The following is a 21,863-nucleotide window of genomic DNA, read 5'->3' as shown; positions in this document are numbered from 1 at the left end:
GTTAACACTTCAACATTTTTCGCCAGACCATTTGCTTTAAAAATGTCGGGCGTTAAGTATCTTGATTTCTATTACAAACCAAAACCAGCAACGACACTTGGAATTTATATTGCTTCAGGATTGGAAGATGTTTTCTCGTATTCGATCGAATCACTTCATAACGGATTCAAATGTCTGGAATTGCCATCTGAAATTTTTGAACTTGGTGAGGATGATGATACCCAAATAGAATATATAATAATACCATTAATGAATGTCGCAGTGGAGTTACCATTATCCGACCACCTGGACACCTTGCGGAAAGTGACAATGCTTCAGGATTCTGCCATTTCAACAACGTAGCGGAAGGATCCCTCATTCAAAGTCGTCCGCCAAAAGCCCGTACATTGTTCATAACATATTCAATGTTTACGTCAATCGAATTCCAGTGCGGCAGCAGGTAGGTGGCGACGCGCAGGAGAGCGGCGGTTGCTTCCCTTTTGACCCTTCCAACCTTGGACGTACGCAGACTTTCTTTCAGTAATGCTCTTACACACATCACCATACAATCTGAAGTTGATTGTAGGTTGTATCCCCCGCAAAGGGCAACTCTTACTTCGGCAAGGGAGAACAGTATACGCCATTTGTGGCCGTATCTTTCCGGGGACGCCTTGCAACCTGCAATTTCACAAAATAAACTAACGATCATGTTTGCGTAAAGTGGATGGCAGGATATAAAATCGCCTTGATTATTGCGTCATCCAGAGCGGATGAAACTGGAACCAGTCCAATCTGGTAGTTGTTCTTGTCATGGGAACACCAGTGAGCCTCTTTAGAAGAATGCTTCTGAAAATTCGTGAAATGCCTTGCTAATTACCCACAGACATTCTTTATTACCAGATAACATGATGAAAAACGGGAATTTTGATGATCGGATTCGGTTCGCCGATCAAATTTTGAACGCGTTTCATCAGAGGATCAAACAAAAATTGGACGCATAAAGTTCAAATACATGGGATGGGCAAAAGATGAGAGGATCCCTCATTCAAAGTCGTCCGCCAAAAGCCCGTACATTGTTCATAACATATTCAATGTTTACGTCAATCGAAGCCAGTACCAGAAGACGAAGCCGCGCGGTGGCGTGGGTTTTTAAATTTTTACTTTCGTTTATTGTAAAAGCTATATTAAAAAAGAACATAAAAAATGTATTTCTATTATTTTTATTTTTATTAAAGACTTCCCAACTGATTCAACTGTCGACTGTCGAGACGGTCGAGACAGTCGAGTGTCGAGCAAGAAGGAAGGTTAAAAAAGCAAAAAGGAGGGTTTCCTTTCGTATTTCTGACAGTCAATGCTCAATGCTGACCCCGTTTTGCTTATTTTTCATTTTTCATCACATTGCGTGTGATTTAGTAATTGATTTCATTCCAAGAATATCCAACAAGTATTTTAGAATCATTACTTTTGTGTTGTGCCTGACCTTATCTGCTTATCATTTATTTCTCTTACCAGCACTTTTTGTGCTATTGCTATTCTTTTATACTCTATGTGCAGCAGTAATTTTTTGTTACCTCCCTATTACTGTAGGTTTTTTTTTCCTTTGTGCTTTAACACTTGGATAATCAACAGAGAATGGATTCGATGAGGAAAAACCCTGCTGTTGCAGCATCAAATGAGGAAGATTCAAACCAGGAGAAGATGGTATGAATAATTTTTAAAAATTTACACCAACCACCAACTTCATACACCAACTTCATAAATATTTCTTTATTGTATAGAAACATTTGGCCCGTAGTAATTCTCAAGCTATTAGTTTAATTGAAGAACTCATTGGAGAAAACAATTACTTAAAGGACAAAAAGAAACAACTGGCCAAGCCCCAAACGTAAGCAATACTGTACTCCCGTGAAAATACAATTGACGGGCAACACCCTCCAAATTTTGGTCGAATTGGTCAATTTAAAGGATCAGTTAGAAAAAAAATAGTAGGCATGATAAGTGAAGACACTCGTGAACGGGATTTCAAATTCAAATTTCCAAATTCCAAGGAATAATTCCTAACTGTCGAGTGTCGAAGTCGAGCAAGGAGCAACCGAACTTTCCTCCTACAACTCAAAACAAATAAATTGCAGGTTTGCATCATTTGAAAACTGCTTTTCGTGGTTTTATCGTTCTGTTAAGAAAAACTGGCTTAAACCAAGGTTTTGTGCTTTTGGAATTAGGTGTTATCTCGATCTTCCTTTTTCATAACTAAAAATGGCTTCAAGCCCCTTCAAGGCTGTTCTGCAAAGAACTGGTTCTAGCAATGATGATTCTAATGCAGAAGAAAGCTTAACTATTGAAGTGTGTTTTTCCAGTTTCCTCTCAGCTAAAACCTGATTGAACTTTTTCTTAGGTAACAGTAGGAAGTGAAGACAGTGAAAAACCTCGTCCCAAAAAGATATGTGTGGAAGCAGTGGATGCTTTCGGACTTTATCGACAAAAGATAGTTGAGGATTTAATAATTTTGTAAAGGTATCAGAAACTTAATATTTGTTTTATCATTCAGAAAAAATTGTAATATTTTCATGTTTTCTTAGATTATCTCTTCAACAAGAGTAAATCGATAGCTGAAGTACAAGTTCCTGAACATGCTATCAGAGAAACTCGTAGGAACGCCTGCCCGCCATCATCATGTTGAGACAAGAGCTCTTTTCTCGATCATTTGTTAAAATCAGCTGTGGTTTATTGCAGAAAAATATACAGCATTGCCAATTACAACTTACGATTCTAATGTATTGCCATCTATTGAACAAATTTAGCTTTTTTACACTTTGTAAATTAAGCGTCAAAAGGTAGCGCCACCTTTGATTTAGTCGCCATTGGTCTTAAAACAGTAAAACGTGAAGCGTGATCTGATAGAAAATCCTTCAATCAACGCATTTTAAATGCTTAATTAAATTTTCAACATAATACAGTCAAGCCTTCTTTTGAAAAATTCATATCTTAGCGACAGGCAAACGCACAATTCTTTTTCAAAATCCTTCGAGGATTATTTTTATCAAAACGAAAATAAAAATAAAAATTCTAGTGGTCGCTATCAAATCCGTGAGATGTTCGCCACAGGTTTTGGTTGTTTTCATATGAAATCACCCAAGCGAGAAGTAACATCTCATCATTATTCTATTCATGTAACATCCACACTGAAACATGTCTGAAATAACATGACTAACATCCAAGAAAGACATGGTTGACTGAATAAAGTTTTATTTTTATTTCTTTTCATTTTTCTAAAAAATTTTATCTTAGAAATTTCTGCGAAGCAAAAAATGTGTATAATGCAAACGACAACGCCGAATAAAATCGTTCCAAATTGAGATGTCACAAAAATCGTGATATTTCAAGCAACTAAAATCATTTTAAAAATTCCTTTTGAAAATGATAGAAGGATGAATAAGCAACATTTGATATCAATTAGTTTTTGGGCAAGAAAATTCCGCGTTGTGGGGCCAGAAAAGGGAATTGTGCATGTAGTTCCATATTTGACCGCTAGATGGCATTGCGGCGAAACTTTTTTTTCCCTTTTTTGTGACCCTTTGGCGTGATATAATTTTCATTTCAACATTCTAAAATTTAATTTGAAATATTTTGGGTTTTGTGATCATTTCAATGGAAAAGCGATGATCTAGAAAATTCTGGCTAAGAAAACTACGAAATTTTTTGGTTTTGTAAACACAAACGTGTTTTTTTCTCTTTGGTGAGTAGTGTAATTTTTTTCTTCGGAGTAGTACTACAAAAAAAACAAGAAAAAATAAAAAATTCTTTAAAATGGTTCGCACTCTATGTTAGGAAAAACATATCACGCAATCTAGAGTTCAAGAATTACTCTTGATCGTCGAACAAACAGTGAGATGCAGCAGTTAAAATTTGCCATTTCAGTAATCAAAGTACCGCCGCACCAATGAACTGATAGCGCACCGTTTGTGGTAACGTCGTCCGTCGTCGGTCACAAAGCGTCTAATATGAACCTAAAAAAAAAAAAAAAAAAAAAAAAAAATTAACTGATTAAAGCCTTAAAGGTATGTTCATAATAAGCCGACCAACGGAACAACTTGGATTAAAACTCACTATATATGTTTTTGTATCGTTCACTGCTATCATCAGGTTTCACTTCTTATTTACCGCAAATTTTGTAACCAAACTTAGGAAGAGTCAGGCCATCAACCAACATATCTAGGAAAGCGCAAACAAAGCAAAATAATTAAATTAGCCATAAAAATATGTCTCTCTCGGTCTTTTTGTCGGTTTTTGCCTTGCGGAAAGTGACAATGCATCAGGATTCTGCTATTTCAACAACGTAGCATTGGCAGCCAAATATGCCATCGAGATCCATCAGTTAGAAAGGTACACTCAAATAGATTTTTAAGCAAAGAAATTTACTAAACTGCCTTTCTACAATGTTATAATTTAGAATTCACATCGTCGACTGGGATATTCGTCATGGAAAAGGTATTCAGAAAATGTTTCCTCGAGTGCTGTATATTTCTTCACGCCGCCTGGGGCTGGACAACTTCCCATTTAAACCCGAGACATCTGACTGCAGTATGGTGAGCACAGGACCAGGGACTGGCTTCACCGTCAACGTCGCTTGTCCCTGTGTAAATTCAATTTATCTATCGCTTTGATAACGCATTCAAAAATGAAAAGTATGTAGAACAATTCTGTGGAATAAAACCTCTTTTTTCGATTTTTGAAACATGTATGTTTTATTTTGGTTTTTTTTTTTTCGAACAAAGAGTAATTCAAAAAAAATACTCCCTAAGTTCTTTAAAGTTGCTGACAGCATCCACGACGGGAAGGAGGAACATATTTTGGTCTTAGGAAAAATCTCATTCTATGGTTAACTGTACACAGTTCCTGGGTCTTCATCAAAGCAGCTAAAAGCCGCACCTAGGGCCAGATCTCTAGATGCAGCTAATTAAAATAAGCAAGAATTTTTGTTTTAACGAAAGCATTTCTTTGCACAACTCTGCACAATACAGTATTTAACATGTCATCTTCATTGTTTACGTGAGAATTAAAATCAAATTAACTTCTTGACTTGTGCTGATTTCCCCCATTGGGTTGGACAAGCCATTTAATAGCTCAGAATCTAAAACTGATGAAACTAGCGAACTCTTGAGTCGTCCATGACGAATGAGGTAGAAATTTTGGTCCTAGTTTTGAAAAAAAGAATCTTGGGGTAAATTTAAAACAACTTCGTTGGGTTTAAATTTTCCGATTAGCGCAAAACTCTCCAAACGTTACAGACTTGAGATTGTTTTAACTTTGGTCGTCAGTCGGGCACAGTTTCAACTGCTGCTCGATCTCGTAGAGAAAATCGCACAGCTTTTGGGTTATAAACGGGTTGCGGCGGGAATTCTTCTTGAGCTGCTGGACGCAGCGAAGGGCGGTCACGAAGTGCTCCAGCATTTCATTTTTGTTCATGTCGAGATCCAGCTGCAGGCAAGCGAGGAGATCCTGCGCCCCAGATAAGAGGCACGTCCATTTGATTTCAATGTCGTCCGTTTTCTGGCCGTCGGCCAATTTCTCCTCGTTGGCTTTGATTTGAGATTCGCAAGTGGCCACCGTCAGCTTGGCATTTTCCATCTCTTTGATCTTGGCGGATCGTATCCGGAAAATTGGCTGAAGACTGCCCATCGACTCCTTCAGCCGCTCCATCACCTCCAGGACTTGCTGGGTCAGGGCCATCGACTTTGGCGTCATCTTGGACAGGACGGAAACGAAGCGCCGGGGAATTTGTTGCCACTTGCTGGTGTCGCCCAGGTAGTCGCTGGGCTGCCAGCAGTTGATATTTTCCTTGACGTCGTTGCTGAAGATGGACAGGGCCGAGTTGAAGACGCCCGCCTCCATAATCACGTAGCAAATCATGTCCAGCTCCTTGATTGCGGCCTCGTCTCGGAAGAATTCCAGGAACAATTTCACCGTTTTCTCGTCCCGGAAGAGCTCCAAGTTCTCGGCGTTTCTGGTGCCGTAGCTGGGCGTGTCGATGATCGTTAACGAATACGGGACACGGAAGCCTCTGGCGTGATGGATGTCGTAGATGTGGATGCAGTCCGTCCGGTTGGCATCCGCTTGCTCGTCGATCAACTGAAAGCGGAACTTGTCGCTGGGCTCGACGTCGAAGACAAAGTTGATGATTCCGTTGATGAATCTCGTCTGGCCGGAACCGTCGGCGCCCAACACCAGGACCGTCCGTCGCTCCACCTGGCCGTCGGCTTGACCGAAAACGAATCGCTCGAAAGTTGAGCTCGACTCAGTGGTGGATTTCGTGAGCGGGACGGCGTACACATCCATCTCGTTCTGACTGCCGATTTTCTCGGATGTCTTGGCCAGCTCCTCGGCGAAACGAACTTGTTTGACAGTTTGAATGGTTTCTCCTCGGTCGATTCTCGATTGAATTAGTTCCCCGGTTGCGGTTACTACAACGGGTGTTCCATTATTGTTGGACGGACGCCCTGGTAAAAGAAACAAAATGATAGATGACCGAAATCAACCGTAATGTTATGCAACTCAGCACGAACCGGCAATAATAACTGGACGTGATGTGTACAGCGGAAACTGTAGCGTGTCGTTGGTTGAATCGGCCAGTAAATTCATCCGGAATGCGGAGGCAACTGGAACTTTCTCCGGTGATTCATCGGTCGATTCGGTACTACCTTTTACATATTTAATTCAATCATTACAAATGGAAATCGATAGAATAGTTCTGAGGTAAAAAACTGACTGCTGATCAAGTATCCGGGTTCTATTCCTTCCCTCTCGGCCATCTCTCCAATTTTGATGATTTCATCGATCCTCTCCTGAGTCAATTCCGATCCGTCAGTGACGACTGCCGAAATCAAAATAATCCAATCAGCTTGATTACAACAGGAATAGAATTGGAAAACATTTCTTACTGCTGTAATTCAAATAAGCCAGGGCTCTCCTCAACTGGTCTGCCTCTTTCCCTCTTCTTTCCGCCTCCAGCCGGACTGATTCCAGCATGAGCTTGACTCCCGTCAAACTTTCGGGATCCACCGACTTCTCGAACTGGTCCACTTCGGCCGTCAAGTCCTTATCCGACGTCATTTCCCTGTCCAAAGTTCCGTCCGACATGGGACTCGAATTTCTCTCCAACGGATCTTCAGCTTCCGGTTCTCTCGTGAACGCTACTTGGATGTTACAGCACAGACGGGGTGTTCCGCCTATTTAAAATTTTAAAATTTTTTATCCGGTTAGATTGAAATTGTTCAGATCTTTTACCTTCTTCAAATGGTCCCCACCAGTCTTTGGTTTTCTTCAGCTCGGATATGAAAGTGTCCAGCGCCATTTGGTAATGGGATTTCAGGAAAATGGCCCGCTTCATTCCTTCCGAGCTTTGCGGCCCGGCGTCGGCTAGTTTCTTGTACCGTGCCAACGTTGAGCGCATGATAGTGGCCAGTTCTATCGGCACGAAGATTTTCTTCATGGTGAACGGCCATTCCTGGTAGACGATGTCCACGACATCTTGGCCGGATTTGTTCCTGTGCTTGGCCAGCATGTAGAGGACGACCTGCCACCAAAAGGCCATCAGTTCCATCTCGATTCGACCCGGTGGGCCGTGTCCTTTGTGATGGCCATCGCCTTTTTTCCAGATCGCCGTGCAGTGGCTGGCAGGCTCCACCCTCTTGTTGAAGTATCCGCACCGGGACGAGTGGATCTTGGTGGCGAACAGCTGCGAATCGGCGCACTTGAAATCGGGGAACGTGTAAACGTGACCGGTTTGCCTGTCGTAAATCAACGGCCCCGATTTCATACCAGGAAGTTTCAGCCAAGTCTTCTCCTGTATTTACCACAACAATTGACTCAATTAATTTCAATCCATTTGGCAAATTAACTTTGATCTGATTTACCTCTTCGTTCGGTAGTTTGGCCATGGCTGGATGTTCACTAATCGTCTGGAAATTTCACGACACGAAACGAACGCGAAATGAACCACATGAATACCGTCCACTTTTGAATGTCAAATTGAAAGTAAAATCACAAGAAAATCGATGAGTCAATTCTTGTTATTCGCCTTTCAGCCGTCGTCACGTTTTCTCACTCGGGTATAAACACACGACTGCAATTACATCACTTAACGTGTCGTGCGACACAATCACCTTGAACCATCGACTGCATCGAGTGTGTCAACATTTACCGAGATGATGGAACTGTCAAATGTTTTATTTTACCTTTTTTGGCCACTAGGTGAAATCAAATCGATTGAGATTTTTATTCGCTCGGTAGGTGGCGAATTTCCAATATTTTCGCCCGCGCTAAAAAATAATCAAATCATAATCACAAAATCAGAAAATCAACATTCGCGCGTGTCTGTGGCCTCCCCCAACCACTACTTACGTCACGCAGGAATCGATCCGGCCCAGGTGCCGGAATTGGTAGGCTCTAAAGTTTCCTTATCACAATCCTGGCTCTACCGGAATAGTTTTACTTTTGTTATTTTTGTAATTTTTTTCAATCCCCTCTGTGTGTAACACGGCCGTGACACGCTATACATCACTAGATAAATATACCTGCAGACACACCTGATGGGGTTGGCGCTGCATGACTCACTCAGCTGTACGGGGTAGAAAAAAAATACAAAAAAATGAGAAAATAAAATAACTGAGCTGGCGTTTCCATGGCGTCCAATCCACACTGTTTAGACGTCTAGAGTTTGCTGCTATAGGTCGTCGTTTGGGGTTGGCTTCGTCCAGCACTCGTCAGTCATTGCTCTGTGTCGTTCTAACTTTGTTTGTTCCCTTGTAAAACTCCACCGTTTCCGGGAATTTCTTTCGTCCTATTGATTTGGCGCTGCTGCTGAAACACTTGGAAGAGGATGAGCGTCTCGACGGCGTCAACCAGGAGCTCGCAGGATAAGAGTGGCGCCGATCATCCAGTCACGGCCATCCACCGGGCCTTGCCGCCCGTCAAATCTGGCGGCAGGTGAGTCATCATACATACTATCTTATATCGATCGTTTCCTTTGTTGTTTGGTTGTTATGACACACCTGGCGTCGGGATAGTATCGCTAATTAATCCGTGCGAAATGCGGGGGAATTCCGCTCGTCTTTTTGCGCTTTACTTACGTTATCCCGCCAGCATGTCTCAAAATAGCTCCATCCAAGTCGCATTTTATCTAGACCTTTTGCTGTGTGTGGTACCCCCTCCGCCGGAATCGCGGGCATGCGCAACAACCCGATTCAACTATATAACTGCGTAGTGATGTCTTCCCGGCGAGTCTGTCGTCTTTTACTGCGTAGATTCCCAGGTGTCGATGTGCCTAAATAAAAAGGTGCGTGAATCCAGACCAAATAGGCACAAGTGTCATTCATCTTTTGGTGTGCTGTGCTGGGCTTCTCTCAGACATTATTCCAGTGAGAAAAGTTTACCGGTCGACCGACATATTGTGGTGTAGATATCGACTCACCTCATTGAAAAATTCATCAAGGATATACCGAGCAGCAGCCACTGTGGATCGACTATCGATAAAAGGCAGAGAATCAGCTGACGGGTGGGAGGGATGTGTATCCGTCGTCTCGTTAATTATTCCCGCTATAGCAACGTGAAACCCGGCTACATATACACAGCACAAACAAGTCAGGATAATCATATCAAATGGAAATGATATAAGATGCCAGGGTGCCTAGTCTGGGCGACGACAGTCTCCGCCGGAGTGACTCTCCATCCAGTCGCCTCTCTTTCTATTCCCTCCCGTTTTATAGAATCATTGTTGATTAGATAACCGTTCATTCCGTCGAGGTATGTCCTTTAGCGGTCGTTCGTTCGCGACGGAAGCAACAAACGTTGTCGATTTGGCTGGAGAGCAACTGCCGACGGATCTGAGTCCACCGGTTAGCCGGTCCGAAGTCTTGGAGGTTTTCGATTCGTGGAGGAATTCAGCTGCCGGTAGTTCGAACGCCGACAGCGGGATCGATCAGGTTTACTCATCGTCCAGCACGTCAGGAACTCAGCCGTCGCCAACTAAGGTCAGATTTATTGGAGAGAATTGAATTGCAAATTAGCCAAAAAGGGAGATTTACGCATACGAGTTATTGCGATAGAGAAATTTGAATTTTTGTTATCATTTGACTGGGGGGAAAGTACAGAAGAAAGAAGGCCGGCCTGCGATTAGGAAGCGCAATTCAAAGACCGAGACGACCGGCGTGATGAACAATCAGGGCGGCGTGAACGCTAATCACAAGCTGCCGAGGATCGGCAATAAGAAGCCGTCGAGGCAGTCGACGATGCACTCGCTCATCAGCCCGCCGGCGATGAACAATGTGGACGAAAAGCGTCGCTTCGTCACCGTCGTCCGCCCGCTGAGCGTTTTCCCGGAGCCGGCCCTGCCGCCCAACTACACGCCGTCGGTGTTCAGCACTAGTAGTAGCAATAACGGCGGCAGTTTGAGTAATCGATATGACGATTTTAGCCACATGGTTCAGCAGTACAATCCGGTTCAGCGCGGGCGGCCGCCCAGTCCGGCACCGTTCCCGCCGCAGCAGCAGCGACAGCAGATGAGGCCCGGTCAGCGCAACACCGGCAACAGCAATTTCTCGCTGGCCGGCCAAGGCGTCTCATCCAACGGATACCACGGCGGAGGGCCCGGCTCGGCTTCTCTCCGGGTCAATCTGGCCGGCGGAAGCGGCTGGGATTTGACGGCCATCAAGCGCGGATACAACAACGTCGGGTACGCCACCAACTACAAGTCAACGTAAGTAGCGATTTTAAATTTTCCCGCGCTAAAAAAATCAAATTCAAATAATGATTGCCAGGGATTGATCAGTTGGTTTCGACATCGGCCGTCACGCGAAGTTTCCGTCTATTTCTGATGGGGAAGAAAACCGCGCCATTCCGTTTTTTTTTGGGGGGGGGGGGGGTGGGAGGGGGGGGGGTGGAGATTCGGCCCGATGTGATGGCAACGGAACTCAACAAAATGTGCAGTTGCTTTTGGGTTGCGAATAATCGAACGAGGAGAAACGAGGGCGCTACATGACATTGCGTGTCCTCGGCTTTATTGTTACATGTTTGCCTTGGAATCCAAACAACTTCCATCTCTCATTCAAGGCTGTGTTGAGGTTGCCATGGCGACCGCCAACGTATACAGTCTGTGTCTCTCTCTAGAACAGCGAGCGGCGTAGTCTTTTATTATTCCTAAATTTATTAATAGGCCACCCGGGCTGCTGCCCGGTGACTGATGTCGATATTATTGGCTAACTCATTTTCTTTTGCCTTTTTGGTCTTATTTATTGGGTCATCTTCTTATTATTGGATTATCTGGGATGGGTATTGCACAATTTGCGTGACCGAAATAATACGGGGATCCGCCCATTCGAAACTTATGCTTATCATTACCTCGGTTGGAGTCTAGTATAATATCGAAACTTTTTTGTTTTTTTTTGTTTATACCTTGCGGGGTTTTCTTTTAATGTTGTTGTTGTTGTTCATCATCAAAGTTGAGCCACGCCTACGCACTTCAAACTTTTTCTTTTTTCGAATTTCCCGCTGGAAAAATTTTGAAGCGCACCCGACGACACGGCAGGAGACCATCAAACGCCAATTAAACCGGCAATAAAGAACAAACAAACAATAAAACTAAACAATGTGCCTATATATACAGATAAAATGAACTGTAAATAAAATTAAGTTAAATTCATCATTTGAAACAATTCAACCAATAACTATGCAGGCATGATAGGTCCATGGAAAATGGTGCCCGCTACCAATCGCAGAACGCGCTCGATCAAGAGGTAATTATTTTCGAATTCCAATCATTTTCACGATTGAATTAAAAAAGAGGCCAATCAGCGTGGCGCTAAAGCTTCGACACTTAAAAAAAAGCCTGAATGTCCGTTGTCATTGCAATTCGCTTAAAACTGCCAAAGAAAGTGCTAACATAATGAACTGACTTGTTGTACGTGTCATTTCTGTTTTTTATTAAATGTGGAATGCGCTACTACACTCACACGAACTATTTTGAATGCGCGGGAAAATGATATCAAATTTAAAAACAAAACAAAAATTAAATTGATTCCGGTGAGAAGATTAGCATGCCTCCGTGGAACCCGCACTTCGGCTACAGCAAAGTCTTGTCCCAACAGGTGTGCACCTAAATATCTAAAAAAAAAAATTAATTATATTTCTTTATGTATCCCATAATGAAATTTGTTTACAGTTAATTCAATATAGTAAACAAATTTTAGTTGATGATAAAATGGTTGTATTATTTGACTATAATATTCACCTTTGGAATAAAGAATTTACCTTTGACGGATGACTGGAGGCGGCACATCGACGCCCGGCGTAAAGCCCTGCAACGTCGCCGTACCAAGCGTCGAGGAGTGGCCGACGGCGGCAATAATTTCGGCGCCAGCGGCGACCGATTCTACAACGGCGCCGCCCAGACCGACGGCAATTTCGAAGAGGTATTAAATATTTAAATAAAAAATAAAAGACCTTCAACCAATTTTTTAAATAAATTATTTCAAAGCTACTGCGACGGGCTGGAGATGTGGAATCGAGCGTCCAGACCGATCCAGCCATCGAGAGCGTCAAGCGGAGCCGGGCGGTGAACGGATCCTCTGACGTCATCAGCTCGTTGAACAGCAACACGCAGGACAATTCGACGCAGGTGATCCTCAGCGACTTGCCTGACTTTGAGACGGGCCTGGCGCCGATCGTCGAGCAGCTGGTCAACGTGACGCTGGAGCAGGCCTTCGTCGAGATGCTGGAAGAGGAGGAAATCAAGGAGATCCGCCAGCAGCGCATCCAGTTCCAGCAACTGAAAATGGCCGAGCTGACAACGTCCAAACTTATGAACGTCGCCACCGACTGATTTTTAATCTTATATAATTCCACTGGCCTTTTTGGAATTTTCTCATTTTCACTCAAATCTACTTAAATAATAATAAAAACTATAACTGCAATTTAATCACAGCCCTATTATAACCTATATTATGCGTCCGGAATAATGAAATACAAGATAATCATAAACATTTGGACACACAGACAGAATATTATTACGAAACAAACCCACAGCAGGATCAATTCTGATTATTTCTCCCCCTATATTTAAAACAGCGCGGCCTGGACGCGGAGAAGAAAGCTTTCGCTCTGCGCGTCAGCTGGACGGACCAGATTGAATAAATATGCATAATGGATGGATCAGGTGCCACCATTCCCAGATCTGGACACAATCCCCCCCCCCCCCCCTATACGTATATATAGTGCAACTATAAATACTGAAAATGCAAGAGTGTAAAGACTATACTATAAGATGGTGGAGAGCTATAGAATATATGATAGGGCGCGCCGGTTTTGAATGGTGCTGACGTCAGGTGGTGCGGATATTCTTCACGCTTTTTGGCTTGGCATAAACGATTGGCTCCGCCTTCCCTACTATCTAACCTTTTTCGCTGAGTGCTGTATATATTCGTTTTGTTGTCCCCCCTCTTCTGTTACGTGCCTAACCAGTGGCTCTTCTTGGCTCTTTGCTGCCGCCCATCGTATATAGCCAGGGGGTGAGAATACCACCAGGTGACGGCGCCTGCTGTACGCATGTACACATACACAGAGAGAGATAGACGTCTAACATCTCTATATGCAATCAAAGGCAACTAGGAAATAAGAGGGCGGTTTTTAATCGCATTCACCCTCCTCTTATACGCGCAAGGATAACCCGTCACCCTCTTATATAGAAAGAGGAGAGGGGGGGCCGATGAATGGTGTATACAATAAAGGGGACGGAGGGGTGGTGGTGGGGTCGTTAACAGCTGACGACGCCACCGACGCCACCACAATAACAAAACAATCACGGGGTCGGCCGATGGATTTGTTATACCCCGTCAAGATTTCATATCTCCGTCTTATCTGACGTCGCTAATACATTCGCCTAATATACTACATCAAAGTGGATTTATCAATTAAGTATACCACCAAGGAATAATATTATAATTATATAACTTTCTATATTTTTATTTACAAAAAAAAAAAAATTAACTGAACTATGGTGTAAATTTGAATTTTTGCGGGAATTTAAAATTTAAAAATGATTAAATGCCGCCGGCAATTGTATAGGCCGAAAACGAAAATCTTTTTCGAGCGATTTATTTTTTATTTTGTTACCCTCCGATGGTTATCGATGACGAATCCACGTGTTGTGTAACAAAAGCAGCTGTTCAAGATCCCACCATCTCGACTGCTGGGCTCAGCATGGAGAGAGGGAGGGTTGGTCTAAGTGCAGCCCCGTCTATATACCACCCGCGCTCCCTATATACATCTCGATGATAATAACCCCAGCAGCACCGGCCGTGCCCTCCCTTTTAGCCTCCCACCGGTGCTGCTCTGCTGTATAACAAGTGCCTCATCATCATCATCATCAACATCCAGGACGGCCTTTTCATGAAATCGCTGTTTGCGTGGGCGGAGTCTCCGATCCTTTTTTTCTATTTCCTTTCCGCAGTTCTTCATCCGGACGCGTATAAATAGTCGGTGACGTCGGCGTCGATGGCGGAAGTCACATGATCATTCGCATCCGGAGAAGGTTGGACTTTTTGCCTCTGATACGTCGCAGTTATTGCATTACGATGATGATGAACTCGTTCCAGCATCAACCGGTGACGTCAATGGTCGACCGGATGACCATCAACAGTAACGTCGATGCCGGCGGAAGGTGTCCCGAGGCGCTTAGCGGACCGTCCGTCTTGGCGGAAGAATTCATTCTGCCGGAATCCAAGTCGGCGACCATCGTCCTCGATCCTCGGCGCTTCATTCCGCATCACCAACAGTTCAAGGTAATTTTAATTGAAATGAAAATGTATTAATTTTCAGACGAATGAATTAAAATTAAATGATTTATTCTCAGGTGACTCTTAGAAAAGGTGAAATGATTTCCAATCCGTCGTCCAACCTGTGGCCGATGTCCATAGAAGTGGCGACGGAATGCCGGATGCAAAATGTCGAATGCGCCATGGTGACCCAGCAATCCGGCGGAAGCAACAATCATTTGCCGCTGATATTCACAACGACACGCCCGGTGGAAAAGGGCCAGCGATTGTATTTCTGGTTCTCCGAGTCGATGCTGGCCCGTCTCGAAATGCCTTTCCTTGTGCCAAAAAACATCCAGGCCGGCGACCGATACGTCTGTCACCGATGTTCCAGTGTCTTTGTCAATCCGAATCCGCTCAAACTTCACCTGTTCTTCCATTGTTCCAACCGGGCCGTCTCTCCGTCCGCCTTGTGGAGCAGAGTCCTCCACATGTTGACGGCCTCGTCCAGCCCGGAAGTGCCGCCAGTAGTCCAGTTCCCGTCGTCACGAAATATCATTTGCAAACCGACAGCGACTCATCTGTTCCAGCTGTCGCCGTTCGGCATGGCGGCCGGCAATAACCAGCAGCAGCAGCAACAGCATCGGATTCATTCCGGGCCCGGTATCACCGGACCTAGTCCAGCAGCTCAAGTGGAGACCATCGTCAGCCACCTGGGCCGCTCCAAACACGGCCACATTTGCATTTACTGCGGCAAAATCTATTCGCGCAAGTACGGGCTCAAGATCCACATCCGGACACACACGGGCTACAAGCCGCTCAAGTGCCCAGTGTGTTCCAGGCCGTTCGGAGACCCGAGTAACCTCAACAAACACATCCGGCTGCACGCCGAACACCACCACCACCAGGTGGGGATAACGGGAGATAAAACAACGCCCTACAAGTGAGTTGAATCATGTATAATTTTTCGCGCGAAAAGATTTTGTGGCTAAATTGTTGGATGTCCATCAGATGCGAATTGTGCGGTAAGGTGCTGGTCCGAAGACGCGATTTAGATCGTCACATTCAGTCGAGACATTCGTCCGGGGACTCGTCAAACGTCCGTCATCAGCATCAGCCAAATTCGGCCGATTCGATCGACTGTCCGTCCCCGTTGAGTTCGACCCACAGCAGCAGCAGCAGTCACAGCAGCGGCAGCAACAATAACAGCGGCCGGGAAGATAGCGATGTCGAAGATGAAGACCAGTTAGATGTGGTTGACATCTGTTAGTCATTAAAATTTTCATTGCATTTTTTTAAAAATTGTATTGTATAAAAATTTAACAATAAAAAAATTTCAAACTATATAATGCTCATCACATCATAAGTCATAAGATGATCATCCCCCGCAATTGTCGTCTGCTCAAATTGATTTATTCAATGAAGAAACGACAGCACTTCTTACCCAGCAGCGGCCTCCGCTTATATCAAACGATATATAAATCAAGGGAAGGGTTTTTTTAAAATGGATCCTTAAGTTTGGGAACACTCCGTAGAACTCCATGCAAATTAGGGTCATTAGGGTACTTTAAAGGTGGGTAACTATAGAACGGATTAAGCTAGGAAGACGCGGAAAACTTTGAAATGAAGACCTTCACAAGCTAAAAAAAAAGTCTCCATTTTCAGATTTTTTGCGTCATATTTAATATAGTCATTTGTGAATTGAAAATAGACTTTATTTTATTGACCGTGTTTGTCCCTTTCTTTCCCTCCCATTCCCACCCAGCCCGGGTTGTCGCCCCCTCATAAGCGGGGTGAAAATGGGGGAGGGGAAATATCATATATAAATTCCTATCACATATAAAGGAATTGATAATCGTGAACCAATGTGGAACAGCATATTTTGCAAAATGAACACAAGATAACTCTTTATATGTGATTGTATGTGATAGTTTGAATTGGCAAAAAAAAAATAAATAATACTGTCCAATAATGTAGCCTAACAAATTTTAAAATCGTGCTTGAAACCTTATTTCCTTTTACAAATAAAGGAATTTACCATTGTGAACCAATGTTGAATAGCCTATTCTACAATATAAACACAAGATTACTCTAAATATCTATGTTATAGGTTGCAAGGTAGTTGCAGAAAATTAAAAAATACTGCTCAAAAATTTAGCCAAAAACTTTTTCAATTCGTGCTAGATACCTTTCCTATTATTCATAAAAGAAAAAAAAACATTGTGAATCAGTGTGGAATACTCTATTCTACAATAAAACCACAAGATAACTCTTTTTAAGTGAAAGGTTGCATTTGCGAACCAAAAATAAGCTACATTTAATTTTTAAGAACGAATTATTGTTTCAAACCATATTTAAATTTCCCTTACATAAATTGACTATGAGTCTTTCATGGTTAACTGAACAATTTTTGAATTTTCCCAGATTTATTCATTTCTATAGTTTCTCAAATCAGAGACTACAGAAGAGTTCATATACAGTTAAAAACCTCTATGAGCTGGCGTAGGCCGAAAAAAGACGCTTATTAACGCAACTGGCGCTCTGCTACCTTTTTTTTACATTTTCAAAACCCATCAATAAGGTTAATATAATCAATTTTTTCACGATGTTACAAAAAATAAAAATTAGCATAATAAATTTGAAGTTGCTATATTGATTGTTTGTTTTGTTTCACGAATACAAAACATTTCTTTTTTACAGGATATGTTAATCGATGTCTAATACACCATTTGAATTCCATTGGAAGAATGAATTCATAAAAAAAATGATGAAGGAAAAGTTTTAGAAAAAATGGTTCATAGAAACTCTTCCAGGAAGTATGAAACACTTCTGCAAATGGGTTTGAAGTTGCTATATTGATTGTTTCACGAATACGAAAAATTTCTTTCTTACATTTAAAATTGTTGTTTACCAGTTCCTGGAAGATTTTCTATGAACCATTTTTCTAAAACTATTTCTTCATGAATTGCTTTATGAATTTATTGATTCCATAGATACGAAATCATGTATAAGACATCGATTTACTTATTCTGTAATAAAGAAATGGTTTTAACAAGTGAAATAATCATTATAGCAACTTCAAACTCATAAAAGTGTTGTTTCCCAGTTCCTGGAAGATTTTCTATGAACCATTTTTCTAAAACTATTTCTTCATGAATTGCTTTATGAATTTATTGATTCCATAGATAGGAAATGATGTTTAAGACATCGATTTACTTATTCTGTAGTAAAGAAATGGTTTTAACAAGTGAAATGATCATTATAGCAACTTCAAATTCATAAAAGATTGGTTTTCCAGTTCCTGGAAGAATTGCTATGAACCATTTTTCTAAAACTATTTCTTCGTGAATTGCTTTATGAATTTATTGATTTTATTGATACGAAATGGTGTTTTAGACATCGATTTACTCATTCTGTAATAAGGAAATGGTTTTAACAAGTGAAACAATCATTATAGCAACTTCAAAGTCATAAAAGTGTTGTTTTCCAGTTCCTGGACGAATTGCTATGAACTATTTTTGTAAAACTATTTCTTCATGGATTGCTTTATGAATTTATTGATTCCATAGATACGAAATGGTGTATAAGACATCGATTTACTTATTCTGTAATAAAGAAATGGTTTTAACAAGTGAAATAATCATTATAGCAACTTCAAAGTCATAAAAGTGATGTTTCCCAGTTCTTGGAAGAATTGCTATGAACCATTTTTGTAAAACTATTTCTTCATGAATTGCTTTATGAATTTATTGATTCTATTGATACGAAATTGTGTATTATACATCGATTTACTTATTCTGTAATAAAGAAATGGTTTTAACAAAATGAAATAATCATTATAGCAACTTCAAAGTCATAAAAGTGATGTTTCCCAGTTCTTGGAAGAATTGCTATGAACCATTTTTGTAAAACTATTTCTTCATGAATTGCTTTATGAATTTATTGATTCTATTGATACGAAATTGTGTATTATACATCGATTTACTTATTCTGTAATAAAGAAATGGTTTTAACAAGTGAAATAATCATTATAGCAACTTCAAACTCATAAAAGATTTGTTTTCCAGTTCCTGGAAGAATTGCTATGAACCATTTTTCTAAAACTATTTCTTCATGAATTGCTTTATGAATTTATTGATTCCATAGATACGAAATGGTGTATAAGACATCGATTTACTTATTCTGTAGTAAAGAAATGGTTTTAACAAGTGAAATGATCATTATAGCAACTTCAAATTCATAAAAGTTTTGTTTCCCAGTTCCTGGAAGAATTGCTATGAACCATTTTTCTAAAAAAATTTCTTCATGAATTGCTTTATGAATTTATTGATTCTATTGATACGAAATTGTGTATTATACATCGATTTACTTATTCTGTAATAAAGAAATGGTTTTAACAAGTGAAATAATCATTATAGCAACTTCAAAGTCATAAAAGTGTTGTTTCCCAGTTCCTGGAAGAATTGCTATGAACCATTTTTGTAAAACTATTTCTTCATGGATTGCTTTATGAATTTATTGATTCCATAGATACGAAATGGTGTATTAGACATCGATTTACTTATTCTGTAGTAAAGAAATGGTTTTAACAAGTGAAATGATCATTATAGCAACTTCAAATTCATAAAAGTTTTGTTTCCCAGTTCCTGGAAGAATTGCTATGAACCATTTTTCTAAAACAATTTCTTCATGAATTGCTTTATGAATTTATTGATTCTATTGATACGAAATTGTGTATTATACATCGATTTACTTATTCTGTAATAAAGAAATGGTTTTAACAAGTGAAATAATCATTATAGCAACTTCAAAGTCATAAAAGTGTTGTTTCCCAGTTCCTGGAAGAATTGCTATGAACCATTTTTGTAAAACTATTTCTTCATGGATTCCTTTATGAATTTATTGATTCCATAGATACGAAATGGTGTATTAGACATCGATTTACTTATTCTGTAGTAAAGAAATGGTTTTAACAAGTGAAATGATCATTATAGCAACTTCAAATTCATAAAAGTTTTGTTTCCCAGTTCCTGGAAGAATTGCTATGAACCATTTTTGTAAAACTATTTCTTCATGGATTGCTTTATGAATTTATTGATTCCATAGATACGAAATGGTGTATTATACATCGATTTACTTATTCTGTAATAAAGAAATGGTTTTAACAAGTGAAATAATCATTATAGCAACTTCAAACTCATTAAAGTGATGTTTCCCAGTTCCTGGAAGACTTGCTATGAACCATTTTTCTAAAACTATTTGTTCGTGAATTGCATTATGAATTTATTGATTCCATAGATACGAAATGGTGTATTAGACATCTATTTACTTATTCTGTAATAAAGAAATGGTTTTAACAAGTGAAATAATCATTATAGCAACTTCAAAGTCATAAAAGTGTTGTTTCCCAGTTCCTGGAAGAATTGCTATGAACCATTTTTGTAAAACTATTTCTTCATGGTTTGCTTTATGAATTTATTGATTCCATAGATACGAAATGGTGTATTAGACATCGATTTACTTATTCTGTAGTAAAGAAATGGTTTTAACAAGTGAAATGATCATTATAGCAACTTCAAATTCATAAAAGTTTTGTTTCCCAGTTCCTGGAAGAATTGCTATGAACCATTTTTCTAAAACAATTTCTTCATGAATTGCTTTATGAATTTATTGATTCTATTGATACGAAATTGTGTATTATACATCGATTTACTTATTCTGTAATAAAGAAATGGTTTTAACAAGTGAAATAATCATTATAGCAACTTCAAAGTCATAAAAGTGTTGTTTCCCAGTTCCTGGAAGAATTGCTATGAACCATTTTTGTAAAACTATTTCTTCATGGATTGCTTTATGAATTTATTGATTCCATAGATACGAAATGGTGTATTATACATCGATTTACTTATTCTGTAATAAAGAAATGGTTTTAACAAGTGAAATAATCATTTTAGCAACTTCAAACTCTTAAAAGTGATGTTTCCCAGTTCCTGGAAGACTTGCTATGAACCATTTTTCTAAAACTATTTGTTCGTGAATTGCATTATGAATTTATTGATTCTATTGATAAGATATGCTGTATTAGACATCGATTTACTTATTCTGTAATAAAGAAATGGTTTTAACAAGTGAAATGATCATTATAGCAACTTCAAAGTCATAAAAGTGTTGTTTCCCAGTTCCTGGAAGAATTGCTATGAACCATTTTTCTAAAACTATTTCTTCATGGATTGCTTTATGAATTTATTGATTCCATAGATACGAAATGGTGTATTAGACATCGATTTACTTATTCTGTAATAAAGAAATGGTTTTAACAAGTGAAATAATCGTTATAGCAACTTCAAACTCATAAAAGTGTTGTTTCCCAGTTCCTGGAAGAATTGCTATGAACCATTTTTGTAAAACTATTTCTTCATGAATTGCTTTATGAATTTATTGATTCTATTGAAACGAAATTGTGTATTATACATCGATTTACTTATTCTGTAATAAAGAAATGGTTTTAACAAGTGAAATAATCATTATAGCAAATTCAAACTCATAAAAGTGTTGTTTCCCAGTTCCTGGAAGAATTGCTATGAACCATTTTTGTAAAACTATTTCTTCATGAATTGCTTTATGAATTTATTGATTCTATTGATACGAAATTGTGTATTATACATCGATTTACTTATTCTGTAATAAAGAAATGGTTTTAACAAGTAAAATAATCATTATAGCAACTTCAAAGTCATAAAAGTGATGTTTCCCAGTTCCTGGAAAAATTGCTATGAACCATTTTTCTAAAACTATTTCTCCATGGATTGCTTTATGAATTTATTGATTCCATAGATACGAAATGGTGTATTATACATCGATTTACTTATTCTGTAATAAAGAAATGGTTTTAACAAGTGAAATAATCATTATAGCAACTTCAAAGTCATAAAAGTGTTTTTTCCCAGTTCCTGGAAGAATTGCTATGAACCATTTTTGTAAAACTATTTCTTCATGGTTTGCTTTATGAATTTATTGATTCCATAGATACGAAATGGTGTATTAGACATCGATTTACTTATTCTGTAGTAAAGAAATGGT

The 21,863-nt window shown here is 40.0% G+C and overlaps 3 protein-coding genes and 1 long non-coding RNA gene across 7 annotated transcripts; 3 read left to right on the top strand and 1 right to left on the bottom strand.

Annotated features, from left to right (window-relative positions):
* Positions 1-1,357: 1,357 nt before the first annotated feature.
* On the top strand, positions 1,358-2,104 carry LOC124350433. Its single transcript, XR_006920950.1, has 3 exons — positions 1,358-1,450; positions 1,567-1,680; positions 1,758-2,104. It is a non-coding gene; the product is annotated as an uncharacterized LOC124350433 (long non-coding RNA).
* A 2,657-nt stretch (positions 2,105-4,761) lies between these two features.
* Positions 4,762-8,180, bottom strand: LOC124349480. Its single transcript, XM_046800128.1, has 6 exons — positions 7,893-8,180; positions 7,264-7,822; positions 6,918-7,205; positions 6,746-6,850; positions 6,543-6,677; positions 4,762-6,476 (listed from the first exon to the last, which is right to left on the bottom strand). Exons 1-6 carry the CDS (start codon positions 7,914-7,916, stop codon positions 5,281-5,283), a joined length of 2,307 nt encoding a protein of 768 aa, XP_046656084.1. The 5' UTR covers positions 7,917-8,180; the 3' UTR covers positions 4,762-5,280.
* Positions 8,181-8,706: 526 nt separating this feature from the next.
* On the top strand, positions 8,707-13,013 carry LOC124349668. Of its 4 annotated transcripts, XM_046800445.1 has the most exons (7): positions 9,099-10,007; positions 10,128-10,384; positions 10,451-10,732; positions 11,708-11,768; positions 12,063-12,119; positions 12,276-12,443; positions 12,509-13,013. In XM_046800445.1, exons 1-7 carry the CDS (start codon positions 9,783-9,785, stop codon positions 12,851-12,853), a joined length of 1,395 nt encoding a protein of 464 aa, XP_046656401.1. In that variant the 5' UTR covers positions 9,099-9,782; the 3' UTR covers positions 12,854-13,013. The 4 variants fall into 4 exon arrangements, with proteins under 4 accessions (XP_046656402.1, XP_046656401.1, XP_046656399.1 ...); XM_046800446.1 differs by lacking the exons at positions 9,099-10,007; positions 10,128-10,384 and adding an exon at positions 8,707-8,964; XM_046800443.1 differs by having other exon boundaries at positions 10,128-10,732.
* Positions 13,014-14,558: 1,545 nt separating this feature from the next.
* On the top strand, positions 14,559-16,053 carry LOC124349715 (PR domain zinc finger protein 13-like). The gene is made up of 3 exons (XM_046800521.1): positions 14,559-14,810; positions 14,882-15,726; positions 15,795-16,053. The coding sequence occupies exons 1-3, from the start codon at positions 14,604-14,606 to the stop codon at positions 16,051-16,053; spliced, it is 1,311 nt and encodes a 436-aa protein (XP_046656477.1). The 5' UTR covers positions 14,559-14,603.
* Positions 16,054-21,863: the final 5,810 nt, after the last annotated feature.

This window comes from Daphnia pulicaria, chromosome 7 (genome assembly GCF_021234035.1).
Source record: "Daphnia pulicaria isolate SC F1-1A chromosome 7, SC_F0-13Bv2, whole genome shotgun sequence".
In the NCBI taxonomy this organism is placed as follows: Eukaryota; Metazoa; Arthropoda; class Branchiopoda; order Diplostraca; family Daphniidae; genus Daphnia; species Daphnia pulicaria.
Note: the sequence above shows the minus strand (reverse complement) of the source record. Positions and strands in the feature narration are given on the sequence as shown.

Excerpts from the sequence above, each read along its gene's own strand:
- LOC124349480 (XM_046800128.1), bottom strand. The coding sequence starts at position 7,916 with ATGGCCAAACTACCGAACGAAGAG. Across the intron at positions 7,823-7,892 it reads CCAAACTACCGAACGAAGAG|GAGAAGACTTGGCTGAAACT; the intron begins GTAAATCAGATC and ends TGGTAAATACAG. Across the intron at positions 7,206-7,263 it reads GTGGGGACCATTTGAAGAAG|GCGGAACACCCCGTCTGTGC; the intron begins GTAAAAGATCTG and ends AATTTTAAATAG.
- LOC124349668 (XM_046800443.1), top strand. The coding sequence starts at position 9,783 with ATGTCCTTTAGCGGTCGTTCGTTCGCGACGGAAGCAACAAACGTTGTC. Across the intron at positions 11,769-12,062 it reads AGAACGCGCTCGATCAAGAG|ATTAGCATGCCTCCGTGGAA; the intron begins GTAATTATTTTC and ends TCCGGTGAGAAG. Across the intron at positions 12,120-12,275 it reads GCAAAGTCTTGTCCCAACAG|AATTTACCTTTGACGGATGA; the intron begins GTGTGCACCTAA and ends TTTGGAATAAAG.
- LOC124349715 (XM_046800521.1), top strand. The coding sequence starts at position 14,604 with ATGATGATGAACTCGTTCCAGCATCAACCGGTGACGTCAATGGTCGAC. Across the intron at positions 14,811-14,881 it reads CGCATCACCAACAGTTCAAG|GTGACTCTTAGAAAAGGTGA; the intron begins GTAATTTTAATT and ends ATTTATTCTCAG. Across the intron at positions 15,727-15,794 it reads GATAAAACAACGCCCTACAA|ATGCGAATTGTGCGGTAAGG; the intron begins GTGAGTTGAATC and ends GATGTCCATCAG.